General features: G+C 38.0%; 2 protein-coding genes across 2 annotated transcripts; one reads left to right on the top strand and one right to left on the bottom strand.

Annotated features, from left to right (window-relative positions):
• The first annotated feature begins 6,273 nt into the window (after positions 1-6,273).
• Positions 6,274-7,146, top strand: LOC110872367 (cold shock protein 2). The gene has a single exon (XM_022121145.2). It carries the CDS (start codon positions 6,430-6,432, stop codon positions 6,994-6,996), a length of 567 nt encoding a protein of 188 aa, XP_021976837.1. The 5' UTR covers positions 6,274-6,429; the 3' UTR covers positions 6,997-7,146.
• Positions 7,147-10,864: 3,718 nt separating this feature from the next.
• LOC118485467 (uncharacterized mitochondrial protein AtMg00810-like) lies at positions 10,865-12,297 on the bottom strand. The gene is made up of 3 exons (XM_035981592.1): positions 12,212-12,297; positions 11,876-12,097; positions 10,865-11,828 (listed from the first exon to the last, which is right to left on the bottom strand). The coding sequence occupies exons 1-3, from the start codon at positions 12,295-12,297 to the stop codon at positions 10,865-10,867; spliced, it is 1,272 nt and encodes a 423-aa protein (XP_035837485.1).
• Between the last annotated feature and the right edge of the window lie 1,753 nt (positions 12,298-14,050).

Genomic DNA, 14,050 nt, shown 5'->3' with positions numbered 1-14,050 from the left:
CACCAAATACAAAACCAAGCCACCTTGGTTCTACTCGAAACCCAGCAATCGTAGTCAACCCTTAGAAGCATAGCAAGAACTGTCACCCGTCGCGGTAGATGTTTCCAGCGCCATCTATTGCCGCATGCCATAGACACCACCAAGCACAGACAATTTCGTAGGTAGCCCGCAACCCTCCCAAATCTGTATAAATTACATGTACCGATTGATTCTAGTTGAATTCGGCTTGTTTCATTTCGTTTGTGTGCTTAAATATTCAAACCATGAAAGAAACTAAACCAGTGGTGCTTGTAAGGTCCTTAACTAAAATTTTAAAGATGATGCAACTAGGGCTGTAAACGAACCGAACGTTCAGCGAACAGTTCATGAACCGTTCGGCGGGAAATTCGTTTATGTTCGTTCATTTAATAAACGAACGAACATGAACAAGAAATTCCATTCGATTAGTTAAATGAACGAACATGAACAACGGTCTCGTTCGTTCAATTGTGTTCGTGAACGTTCGGTAAGGTGTTCATGAACATTTGTTCATTTGCGTTCGTTTATGTTCGTGTTTTAACTAAAAATTTTTATACTTTCATACATTTTATCTATACTTTTTATACTATTAAACTTTTATTTATATCATTACCCTAACAATTAAACTAGGAAACCCTTTTTCACCTTGTTTATGCACCATTTCCATTTCTTTTCTCATTATTTACATTGACAAATATGATCTACCTCCATTCCACAATAAGGGATTCAAGTTCTAGTGCTACTCTCTGGGCCATCCACCTTTATCCTTCATCGCCATCGCCAAATTTATTTCTATTCGCTTGTGTTCGTGAACCGTTCATGAACACGCTCATTTCCTTAATGAACGAACACGAACATAAAATCTCGTTCGGTAAGTGTTCATGAACCGTTCGTGAACACATTTATTTCCTTAACGAACGAACACGAACAAGGTCTCGTTCGTGTTCGTTCGGTTCGTTTACAGCCCTAGATGCAACTGTTATTGTACCAAAAATAATAATTAGAACAAGTCATCATTTTTTTTTTTTTTTTTGCAAAGGACATGGTCATGTCCTTGCATGCATTGACTTTGTACCAAAAATAATTAAAAGCTTGAGAAAAAGTTGTATGATAATCTCTCTACAAAGGAAAAAAATAATAATTGTACGGTATCAATTTTTTTTTTCACGTGACAAAAGGTGAGTGGTTGCTAAGGAAAGTTCGAGATTTTTAACTTGAGCCGTGTCGGAATTCGTGAAATCTCATTTTATGAGGTGTCAAATGGCTATTTTTGATATTTTGACTAGTCAAAAGCTATTTTGGATATTTCGCCTAATTTTTTTTTTGAAAACGTATTAAATTAAATGGATATACGAGTTAAGTTCATGTACAAACAGTCTTATCATACAAAACGTACGAAAGACATGAAAAAACAAAAAAACGCTGCGCCATTTTTGTAATTATTTGCTCGTAGGGTAATTATCAAAATTACCCTACAAATAATCTTGTAGGGTAATTTTGTAAAATGCTCTATAAGTAAATAATTACGAAAAATGTCACCGCGTTTTTTTTAACTTTTCACCCTATTCGGATGTTTTATATGATAAGGGTATTTGTATTTGATCTTTTGTCTATAAATGTTATCAAAGAAGATAAATTTAACCTTTAAAATATATAGTTAATTACGTTTTTCGTCCTTTAGGTTTGTCAAAAATCGCTACTTCAATCTATTGGTTTAAAAATTGCCAAAACAGTCCCTGTGGTTTCACTTTCGTAACTATTATAGTCCACCCACACTAACACCATCCAATTATTCTGTTAGTTTCTTTGAAATGACCATAATGCCCCTGTTATTAAAATAAAGAGTAAACTTCCGTTTTGCTCCCTGTGGTTTGGTCGTTTTAATGGTTATGCCCCAATCCTTTATAAATAGCCATTTTATGTGACAACCGGCAAAATTTCATGATAATTCCATACAACTTAATCGCAAATTATACAATTTAATTGCGTTCTTTTGACTTAATTTATAAATAATTGAGTCGTACAAAGTCTAGCAGTGATAGGACATGTTAAAACATTACAATTCATATTACCGATTCGCTGTGTCGCGAAAACAAACAACTATGTCCTAAAATGTTGGTAGCAAAATGCTGAAAACACTATTCACCTGAACACACTATTCATGCTAGCAAGTTCTGAAAACTGGCCGAAACGATCAACGAACGATATGAAAGCATATCGTCATGGAATTATGGCTAAAAACCCTAATTAGGGGTATAAATTTGCTAATATACTATAACTTTCTGGGAAATGCCCAAAATAATAAATTGTCCGATCCGAATTATAAATTACCAAATACAAGTTGTTCGCTACCAAAAATTCAGCATTTCTAATATCCGCAAGGCTTATAAATAATGCATGTTGCTTTAAACAAGCTTGATAGTATATTTATTAAACCCATCGCTTCCGGTATTACGATGCACCTTTCGTATTTTAACCGAAAATGAACCGACAATCGAACTAGTGGTGTTTTTACCATCCAAAACTAATACCAACTAGTCTAGTAAACTAGTTAATATCACTTAGCATCATAAACCATTAATTACACCCTAATTTACCTAGTAAACATAATTACCAAAATAACTACACTTAACATTATATGTATATATATATGTGTGTGTGTAAAGTTTATATAAAAAATTTACATTTTACCCTCCCCCACCTCCATATTTTCGGTCAACAAAGGGGCCCACAAGCCCTCCCTATATGGTACGATATGATGGTGAAAATGTGAGAGCATGGCCTAGAAGATTTGTGTTTGACAAATGAGAGATCTTACAAATTATAAAAGAAATCACCGCCATACTTCCTTATCACTTTCTCAAATTCAAAACACCACAACCCCTCACCACTCTTTCTCTACTCACGGCTCACACACACTCACCTCATCTTCACTTTTCTTCAACTTAAAACCACTAAATTCAAGTGTTCATGGCCTGTTGGATCTAGTGGACCCCACAAAAGAACAGATGATTGGAAAGCCAAAATAGTCTACAACCTCTTATTACAAATAACGGTGCTTTGAAGATCTGCTCCTCCCAAAGGCAAAGACTCAACATCTACTTCTCCAAAGTCTACCAAAGCCAAAGGTCTGCTAAAGAGAACCTCTAATGATGAAGACAAAGTCTGTTGAACCAAAGGTCTGATCATCCTATGCTAAGAAGACTAAAGTCTGATGAAGCTAAGGTCTACTGTAGATCAAAAGATGATGAAGTCCAAAAGAGGATCTTCAACAGATGATGATCAACAGAGTTTACTTGTATTATTAATGTAACAGTGCTTAGGCTCTAGTAGATGTTAGGAGTTTGTTAGGCTGTTAGATGTCGTTGTCTAGGTGACGTCAACTTAGATGCTTCAGATGTTTCATTTATACTATAAATAGAATAGTGCCTGTACTGTTCTATTTATCAGTTTCACCTTGACATTTTTGTACGAACAAACAAGGAGTGATCAGGCTGAGAGGGAGTTGTATTCTTCATGCATATGTAAACTTGTGATTACAAATTTATAAAAGCATGTTGATGAAAGCAATATCTTCATTGTTGTGATTGAAAAGTTAATTATTCCGCTCAATCATCTCCTCCGGTGGACTACCATCACCACCACCACCTCCGGACCCCGTGAAGACCTTGACCTTGACTCAACCGAGGTCACCTGATTTAACACAGGCAACTTCTCTGGTTCATCATGTCCGATCATCTTCAGAAGATTCTAGACTTCCCAAAAACGGGAATACGTTGCCTGAATCCGGAGATCACAGTCTGGAGTCATGTGGGCAGTCATCGGATGTTTGCAGGATTAATGAGAAGTCAACAGTGGGTCATCAGAGAACGGTTTCAACTTCCATCATGCATTCCGATACAAGTTTATCACAAGAGCTATCTCATGAAGCAAACAGTTTGTCTGAAACACATGTGGCAACATCCTCCAGCAGTGATGTTTCAAGAGAGGCGGCATCTGACCCCCAGCCTGCCTCGATTTCCACAACTACTCCGGCAACCCTGCTAATCTCACCTCGGTTTGAGACCCGACCTCGAAATCCGCTATGGTGCAGGCCATCGGAACGATACGGACTGAAAATAGTCTCGTCTCCAACCGCTGAAATGAAGTCGGCGGAGGTGGTGGTGGTGATGGTAGTCCACCGGAGGAGATGGTGTGTAGAAAACCCTAGCCGCGAATTCTGGCGACGAAGGCTAGGGTTCCGGTGGGAATCGATGGTGGTTGTAAAGAGAAGACAAATTTATATTTTTCAATATAAAAAAAGAATGGATCAAGATGGCAATTTGAAAGATTTAAATTGAAAATCCCCAAAATACCTCTTGTTAAAAATGAGGTTTTTGGATTGAGTTAGGCAATGTGATCAAAATAACAACAAAAAGGGAAAAGTCAGGGACCCAGAGGAGAAAAAAAAAAACTATTTAGACTAAAATTGAAAATGTCACATAAATGTAACAAACTTTGTTAAATGTTTCAACTAAATCATCCAAACTTTTTTTGTCTCACTAAAATAACTAAACTTTATTAAAGTGTTCTAAAACTATGTAATTACTAGGTCACTAGCTTACCATTGTTTCTTGATTTCGGTCGATTAAACCAGTGTTTCTTCAATAGTAATATTATAAAATTTGGAATTTACAACAAATACCTATGTGTATAACAACTACCACATTTACATTATAAATACTCATTTCTCTTATAATTTTTTGAGTTAAATGTCATTTTAGTCCCTGTGATTTGGGTCATTTTGTCAGTTTAGTTCAAAGGTTTCATTTTTCACTTGTGGGTCCAAAAAGGTTTCACCGTTGCCATTTTAGTCCACTGGGTTAACTTCATTCATTTTTTCTGTTAACGAGAAGATCAATTCGGTCATTTTATATGGCCTAATTGTCCTTCTAGTTAACAGAATTACGTATAAACTGACCGAATTGGCTTTCTTATTAACAGAAAAAATGGATAAAGTTAACTCAGTGGACTAAAATGGCAACGGTGAAACCTTTTTGGACCCACAGGTAAAAAATGAAACATTTGGACTAAACTGACAAAATGACTCAAACCACAAGGACTAAAATGGCATTTAACTCTATTTTTTTAACATAAAATGCCCAATTGATTTAAGTTATAACATAAAATGCATTTGTTAAGAAAATTATAAAATAAATGGTCCGTACATCTTTAGATATATTGACCCAAACGTGTTCACAGGTTTTGAGCAAGTTGTTTACAGTATAAGGGTGGAGGGTATCGTTCAATCAATTAGAGTGTTTGACTTATTCTCTAGCTAATAATATAATGTCATGTTAAGTCCTCATTTCACTCTCTATTTTGCACTTAATCACTGGCAATGGTTCAAACACATGGAGAGTGGTAAAGAATTTAAAAAAAATTGTGATTGGTTGAAAGGGATTGGGACCCACCATTAAACCCGCCTCTCTCTTCCTTCCCTCCTCTTCCCGCATCGGTGAGTATACACCGAAGAAACCTCTCCCCGCTCACCGATCCACCACCGGCATCCATTCACCGCTCGGCAAACACACTCCCCGAAGCCTCTCCCTGAGATGATACCGAGTACCCAAACAAAACCAACTAATTTCATGTTACATTTGTGTTGTGGAATGTGTAAAAAGTTACAACTTAGATCAAACCCAATGCAATTTGAGGTACATTTATGACATAGATGATGAGTTGTATGAGAGAGAAAGTAGAGAGATTGTAAAAAAGTTGTTGTATAAGGGCAGGCGGGGCAGTAGAAAAAGGTTTTGTGATGAAAAGTATCACGCGTGAAAACACCACCGCCACCACCGACTATCACTCGTCGATTTTGTAACGCGTGAGAATTACCACGCTGTGAAGAATGGTAGGTGTTGTTTGATTTGTTGGGTTGTGAGAGTTTATTGTTGGGTGTTGTGAGTGATGACTATTTCCCCTAAAAAAAGTTGTGAGTGATGGAATAATGGTTGATGACATAACGAAACTTGATTAAATGTTGTGAGTGTTGAGTGATCACCACCCCCTCCGTCTAAGTGCATTCATTTGTGGAGAGAGAATGAGTTTTGTGAGTAGTAAAGTCTTAAAATAAAGAAAAGGATCTTTTACACAAATATTGATTGGAGATGTCGAGAATATAAATTTGTCGTTCAGTTGTACCCAACTTGACTCATAATACATAAAGGCTAGCACATTTTGCCACATTCAAGGCAACCCAATCCTATTAATACTTGTCGTCCATTCGTTGTGACCCAGACTTCATTGGCCCTGATCGACCGCGGCCAAGCAACAAAACCAACCAATCAAAATTCGAAAATAATATCCCAAACAGATAATATGGTCTAAGTTTTATACACACCATGCACTCCCCAATAACCGGTGTACAGCATGGCAGAAAACAAGAGATACGAAGGCACTGTTAAGTGGTTCAATGGACAAAAGGGTTTCGGGTTCATTGATCCTGAAGATGATAGCGGCAATGATCTCTTTGTTCACCAGTCGGAGATCAAGGTAGAGGGTTTTAGGTTCCTTAGAGATGGACAAAGGGTGGAGTTTTCTGTGGATTCTGGTGATGATGGGCGGAAGAAGGCGGTGGATGTGGTTGGGCTTGGTAGGACTAGAGGATATCAACCGGGTAGGGGTCGTGGGAGAAGGGGTGGTCAAGGAGATGGCATGAGAGGTGGGAGGTTTGGACCGGGTGGCCGTGGTGGTGGTGATGGTGATGGTGAAGTCGGTGGCCCACAGTGTTACAACTGTGGGCGTTTTGGTCATTTGGCAAGGAATTGTTACCACGGTAATGATTATGGTGGTGGTGATCAAGGCTATGACAATGGTCGTGGTCGTGGCCGTGGTGGTCGTGGTCGCGGTCGCGGTCGCGGTGGCCGAAGTGGAACATGTTACCGATGTGGGGAGGAAGGACATTTTGCAAGAGATTGCCCTAATGAACAAGTTTAGTATTTTGATTTTAGATTGATGTTGATTACATTTTATGTTTACACGAATTTGCCTTTCTTTCTTTGTTTTGGTGCATTTTATGCCAAAGAAAAATGTATTTTTAAATATAATTTTACACATCATTAAGAATCAAGCCTAATTCATACTGTATCAGTGATGTGATGAATTGTATACGTGACAATATCCAACCAAATAATTTAGTTTGGATTAGTTTCACCGTTGATAAAATAATACATCACTTTATAAGGGGACCCGGGGCGGTCCGTGATGGATGCCGAGCACGCGTGATCGGGAAAAATACACCGCCACCGCCCTTGTTTATAACACGTCGATTTCACAACGCGTCAAGTTTATCACGCGTGAAGAACTTGATTTGAATTCAGTTTTGTTTTGTTTTTTAATGATTTGATAGTGTGTGGTGAGTGCTGGGCATTTCCACTAAAATCCATCACTAGTTATGGAATAATACTCGATGACATGGCGGAAATTGATTGGATGTTGTGAATGATGAGCGAGTGGTGAGTGATGGGCGCTCCTACCCCTAATAAAGTAAGTTCGTTGAAATTATGTAATCGCCCCTAGCTATCATAAATTACAGATATCATCCACAAATCAACACGTTTTTCATTCGTGTTCGTGGTATAAATGTTCCTTACTATTGGACACAATTTTTTCGAAAATGACAATTTTACCCCTCTTTTATAAAAAAAAAACAAAAAACAAAAAATTAAAGAAAATATAAAAATTACCAAAACATCCACCCTCGCCAACTTTTTCTCTGGCTGGTGGTGTACAGTGATGGAGGAGAGAAACGGTAAGATGAAAACGAACGGCTCGTGGTAGTGTTTTTTTTCATCTAATGTTTCCGATGAATTACTAAAGACTTTCTACTGGTAATTGCCAATGGATTAGTGATGACTCCTTAACAGTAACAATTTTCTTTTTGTCTTAGTGGGCTTGGCCATGTGTTAGTTGATTAATTTAGCTTACATGTGCCATAAAAAGTCATTTTGGTGTTAAAAACTTGATTGATGACTAGTCTACTTTTGGGGTTTGTAAAGTGTGAGTGGGTTCCTTTAGCTTACCAAAAAGTCACATTAGTGTGAGTGGGTTCCTTTAGTTTACCAAAAAGTCACATTAGGTTATAAAAAAAAATTCCGGCGTTAGATATATGTCTTTGTTTAATGGTACATTTTTGAGCCTTAATGGGCCATGTAATATGTTAGTCGGTTGGTTTTGGTTGCGCATGTATCTTTTTAATGTTAGAAACATGTTTATGATGACTAGTACACTTTTTGGTTTAACCATGTGTTGATGTGTTCGGGGATCTGGGTGATACAAAGCCATTATAAAAAAGCCATTAAATTAGGGGGGTGTTTGGCCTAGCTTTTTTATCTAAGCTTATAGCTTTTTTAGCTTATTTTTATAAAATAAGCACTAATGAATGTTTGGTTTAGCTTTTTAAGCTTATGCTTATTAGCTTATATAAGCTAATTCCAAAAAGCTTATGGGAACATGGTTTTTTAGCTTATTTGAATAAGCTTATTTGAAGAAGATGGTTTTTTTACTCATTACACACAATGATATTATACCCCTTCCCATAATACAAAATAACTTAACAAACAACTAAAGATTAATTATTAATTATCAACTTGTAGAATATAAGCTAATCCAAACACTTAAAAATAGCTTATCAAATGAAAGAAAATAAGCATAAGCTAGTTTAAAATATAAGAATAAGCCAAAAAATAAAAGCTAGACCAAACACCCCCTAGGTCATAACAAGTGACACTATATATAAAGTATATTACACTCCAAATCTTATATACATATAACATTATATTTCTAGATTTTATAGATAAACCACATTACATTTTCAGTTTTGTTTTTACATTTTCACATTTTCAAATAAATTACGTTACATTTCCAAATATTACGGGTTAAGAAAAATATAAAATGTTAGTGTAGAGTTAGGCGGATGCGTGTGTCAACCGACAACGCCAACCATTACTATTACTATTTATATTAAATAACATTTCCACCATAGTGTAACCCAGATTATGTGACCCACCCATGACCATGTTTGTTTACAAGCTTGTGCATCGAAAAACCTATCCATTACTGTAAAACTCAATCACTCAGTTTTATTGAATACTAAGGTGGTGTTTGTTTTTTAGAAAAAGTACTTCCCAACCTCTTTTATCTTCTCCACGCAGACCAGGCGCAGACGTAGAGGTCTGTAGCCTGTTTGTTTTTTGGAAGAGGTTTCATTAAAAAACCTCTTCCCCACCACTTCCTCGTGCAGACAAGGCCCAACATCTTCATTCCTCTTCTGCAATCCTCCCTCTTTCAAACCACTGAACCCTAGCACCCATCTCCTCCTCCGCCACCCCTTCCACCTCCGCCGCCCTGCACCTCCGTCACCCCCTCCACCTTCGTCGCCTCCTCCTCCTCCAGCCGACACCCACCTCCGTCGCCTTCCTCCTCCAGCCGACACCCACCTCCGTCGCTCCTCCTTCTCCAGCCGACACCCACCTCCGTCGCCCTCTTCCTCCAGGTATGTATTGTGTATATATTGTAAATGAGGGTAGCCTTTAACAAAACCGATGTATTGTGTATATATTGTAAATGGTTCTGAAATAAACCCACTACATGGTTTGAAATTGACCGACGTTCAACTCGTTCAACTTGAAATTGGCCAACACAGTTTGAGAAATGTTGAATTATGTTTGTTTTTTTAGTGTTATTTTGGCTGATTTAAAACCTGTATGTTACAGGTGTTTGAAGCTCGATTGTTTGAATTGGTCGCCGGTGAGATAGTGTCGGAACTGGTCGCCGGCAGTGATAATGGCGATATCGTTCCCGGAGGAGGTGTTGGAGCATGTATTCTCGTTCATAACGTCGCATACAGACCGGAATGTTCTATTTCTTTGAATGGTTGATTTCGAAGTCGTTGGTAACGCATTTATCTATCTTGTTGTTTTTGTCCTCATTTTCCGGTTGAACGAGCTTAAAAACATTTGCTTTAAGTTTTTAACATTTCTTCATAGTTTATAATTCATGTGTGTGTGATGGTATGATGTTATCCAACTATTGAACTGATTGTTTGAAACAATTTGATGTTGCTACTCCTTGTGACAAAAAACTTGCTTTACAATGCAGGAATCTAAGAGAATTGGATTTGTGTTCGTTTTTAATTTAATGAATGGAGATTGCACAGCAGGTGTTTGTTTTTTGTGTGATATTTATGTCTTTGTTTTTAATGAATGGAGATTGCGTAGTTGCTTGCTAAATGGTTAGGTTGTTGATTAGTAGAGTTTGAATGTTAAAAAACTCTTTTAAGTTCAATATTTCAGTTTATTTCACCAGCTTGCAGAAGTTAAAAAAACAAACAGTCTTCTTCTTGCAGACTGCAGAGGTGTGGTCCACCTCTTCAGCTGCAGATGTCTGCAGATGTGGTCCGCAGACTGCAGACGTTTTACCTCTGAAAAAACAAACAGCACCTAAGATGTACAATATATGACCTACCATAGATGAATACATGGAAACTAAATATTACATTTTAAATTAGAGTAAAATGCACGGATAGTCTCTGTAGTTTGGTGAAATTCCATCCGCTTTGGGGACTATCCGAGTAACAACTTGTCAAACCACAGAGACTAAGAGTGTAATTTTGAAAAGTTGGGGACTAAAGGTGAAATTTCACCAAACCACAGAGACTATCTGTGCATTTTACTCTTTAAATTACAATAACTACACATAAAAGACGGACATGATTACACAAATCATTTAAATGATTTACGTAATGCTATTATCCCCCGTCAATCAAATAAGTGGGGGACCAACACGAAGTAATCCCCGAAACTTCTCAAAGAGGGGGACGTGAGAGACTTTTGGTGAAAATGTCCGCAACCTGGAGATTGAATGGAACAAACTTTGTGTATAGGCAACCGAACGAGAAGAGTTCTCGTACAAAGTGATAATCAATGTCAATGTGCTTGGCCCGTTTATAAGAAACTGGATTTTGGGTGAGAAAGATGGCGCTTTTGCTGTCACAGAGTAAAGTAGGACGGGCCGCAGGAAGAGCATGTAACTCACGAAGGAGATGTGTTAGCCAAATAATTTCTGCTACTGTATTAGCCATAGCACGATACACAGATTCACAACTGGATCTAGAGAAAGTAGGTTGCTTCTTTGCACTCCAAGAGACGAGATTTCCGCCCAAATAAATTGAGTAGCCATAACTGGAACGTCTAGTTTCAATACAGCGAGCCCAATCTGCATTAGAGTAACCAACAATAGTTGCGGAAGTTGGTTTCGAAAAAGTTAACCCAAATGTGATTGTGCCTTTAACATACCGAAGAATTCTTTTAACCAACTGAAAATGGGATGTGGTGGGGGCCTGTAGGTGTTGACTTGCTTGATTTACGGCATACGAGATATCTGGTCTAGTGATTGTCAGATACTGAAGGGCCCCAACTAAAGACCTGTAAAGAGTAGGATCATGAAACGAGACACCTTTGCTAAGAAAAGTATCAGTGGTAGCCAGTAGTGTGGCAACAGGTTTTGAATTTAACATCCCAGCACGAGCCAAAATGTTATGTGCATATTTTGCCTGACTGAGAAAGAGACCTGTATTAGAGTGAGAAACCTCAAGTCCCAAAAAATAACCAAGCAGGCCCAAGTCTTTAATGGAGAATTCCTTGTGCAGCCTAGTAACAAATGATTTAATAAGGGAAGAATCACTCCCGATGATGATGATATCGTCAACGTACACAAAGAGATAAGTAATGGATTTTGTTGTTTTAAAATAAAGTGATTGATCTGCTTGACTGCAAAGAAAACCATTTGATGTTAAGAACGTGCTAGGCGTTCAAACCAAGCTCTAGGTGCCTGTTTGAGACCATAGAGAGCATTCTGAAGACGACAAACATGTGTAGGAAATCTAGCATCAATAAAACCTGTAGCTTGTTCCATGTATACAGTTTCAGTAAGATTTCCATTTAGAAAGGCATTCCGAACATCAAGTTGACAGAGTGACCATCTATAAATAGTAGCAAGAGACAACACAACACGAACTGTAGAAGCTTTGACTATAGGACTGAAAGTATGAGAAAAATCAAGTCCTGGGACTTGAGTGAAACCCTGAGCAACTAAACAAGCCTTGTAACGATCTATGGAACCATCTGATTTTTATTTTGTCCTGAAAATCCACTTGGATCCAACAATGTTTGCACCTGAAGGACGTGGAACAAGAACCCACGTGTTGTTTGATTTTAGTGCCTGAAACTCGTCTTCCATAGCCTTGACCCATTTTGATTGTTTTGCGGCTGACTTGTAACCACGGGGATCATGAGCTGCCAGCAAAGCATGTGTATTTCCGTAAATGATTTACGTAATTCTATTAATTACCATGTGTGTTTCCCAACTTTGTTTCACTCTAGCTATAAAAACATCATGCCAATGACGTGCACAACTTCTAAACAAGCCTAACAGAAGTTGGGTGACCCCAAACATATAAAGATTCCAGGACCAACCTTGATATATTTTAACTTTGAGACCACCACTTACATAACATTAACAATGAGGCTTATAACATATGTAGTCATAACATGGTCGGGAGACCAAGAAACCTGACTGTGGTTATATGTATCAAACAAAAACCCAATTTTCGGTTACATTTTATAGGTTTGAAATGACTAATGTCAGGTTACCATTTATGTTAAACATTTGTTGCTATTTATAGAGAATATAAATAACGAAGTTAGCAACAATACACACGTCGCAACTGGACTGCACCGACAAACTACTGAAAAGTCTGGTCGAGCGAAAATCTTATTCTCAAATTCACGGCGAATCACCGACAAATCTTCCTTCGGAAATTGGGCCCCCACTGAAAAGGACTAAAACATGTAGGAAATTTATCCAACATCATATCCTCAATTAGCGACAGATCATGTCACACCCCAAAATCCACACGCGGAGTATCACCGCCTGGAGACGTGACATGACCAGGATCAAGCCACCAATCATATTGAACAATGTAAATAGTAAATGTAATTCAACCAACAATATGAAAGGTGTTCAAAACAAAAGTATAGTATCAATGTTTAGCGGAAGCATAAATGTAAAACCCAACATAAGTAATAAGTTTGAAATGTCATAAACGTTTAACATGGCATCCACGATCCATGTCCCACAACGACTGCTCCTCCCTGTGCAAGCTCCATGAGTACCTAACGACCTGCAAGGCATGTAACAACGAGTCAACAACAAAGTTGAGCGAGTTCACAGTTGGTTGTTTAGTTATAGTATTCGTTTCGTAATTCGTATATTCGTTTTGTAAACCATGTATCGTATTATATCATATCGCGGTCTCCCAGACATGTTTGCGAAGATTAGTGGAGGGTTCCCATGTATCCTAGACTAGTTGTATTTGTATTTGTATCGCGGTCTCCCAGACATGTATGCGAAGATTAGTATTCGTATCTTGGCCTCCTAGGCATGTGTGCGAAGATTAATGTTTGTATCGCGGCCTCCTAGGCATGTGTGCGAAGATTAGTGGGGGCTTCCCGTGTTTTACTAGTCTAGCTGTATCTATAGGTGTCCTACACCTAACGAGGTCAGTGGTACGTATTTCCGTAGTGATGTAAGTACAAGTAATCATTCAATCCCATTCCCAACCCCGGAAATCCCATGCCTTGGTAAGAGTGTGAACTCACCTTGGTTTGCTCGGTATGCTAAGCTATGTGCTCACAAGTAATCAGTCAAGTCCTATGGGATGCACGTATACATAATCAGTTTAAGTTCGTAACGATTCACATGCAATCTATGTCACAGAGTGTGTTTGGCAGTTAACATCATGCATCAGGTAAGCAGTTAATCATTTCCATGCAATTCATGCTCCACATAATTGTCCTTCACAGTTTATACTAACAGGATTAACATATATATCAGGAATAATAAGCTAACAGTGTTAGTTAACTAACCGAGTTAACAAACTAATAGAGTTATATACTTAACAGAGTGGCATACATAATTTAACAGAGTTAAT

The sequence above is a fragment of the Helianthus annuus genome, chromosome 2, assembly GCF_002127325.2.
Source record: "Helianthus annuus cultivar XRQ/B chromosome 2, HanXRQr2.0-SUNRISE, whole genome shotgun sequence".
NCBI lineage: Eukaryota > Viridiplantae > Streptophyta > Magnoliopsida > Asterales > Asteraceae > Helianthus > Helianthus annuus.
This window is presented reverse-complemented; position numbering and strand designations above follow the sequence as displayed.

Coding starts and splice junctions, on each gene's coding strand:
- LOC110872367 (XM_022121145.2), top strand. CDS start 6,430: ATGGCAGAAAACAAGAGATACGAAGGCACTGTTAAGTGGTTCAATGGA.
- LOC118485467 (XM_035981592.1), bottom strand. CDS start 12,297: ATGGAAGACGAGTTTCAGGCACTAAAATCAAACAACACGTGGGTTCTT. Junction 12,098..12,211: donor GCAAACATTGTTGGATCCAA/GTGGATTTTCAG, acceptor TCATACTTTCAG/TCCTATAGTCAAAGCTTCTA. Junction 11,829..11,875: donor AAACAGGCACCTAGAGCTTG/GTTTGAACGCCT, acceptor TTTTCTTTGCAG/TCAAGCAGATCAATCACTTT.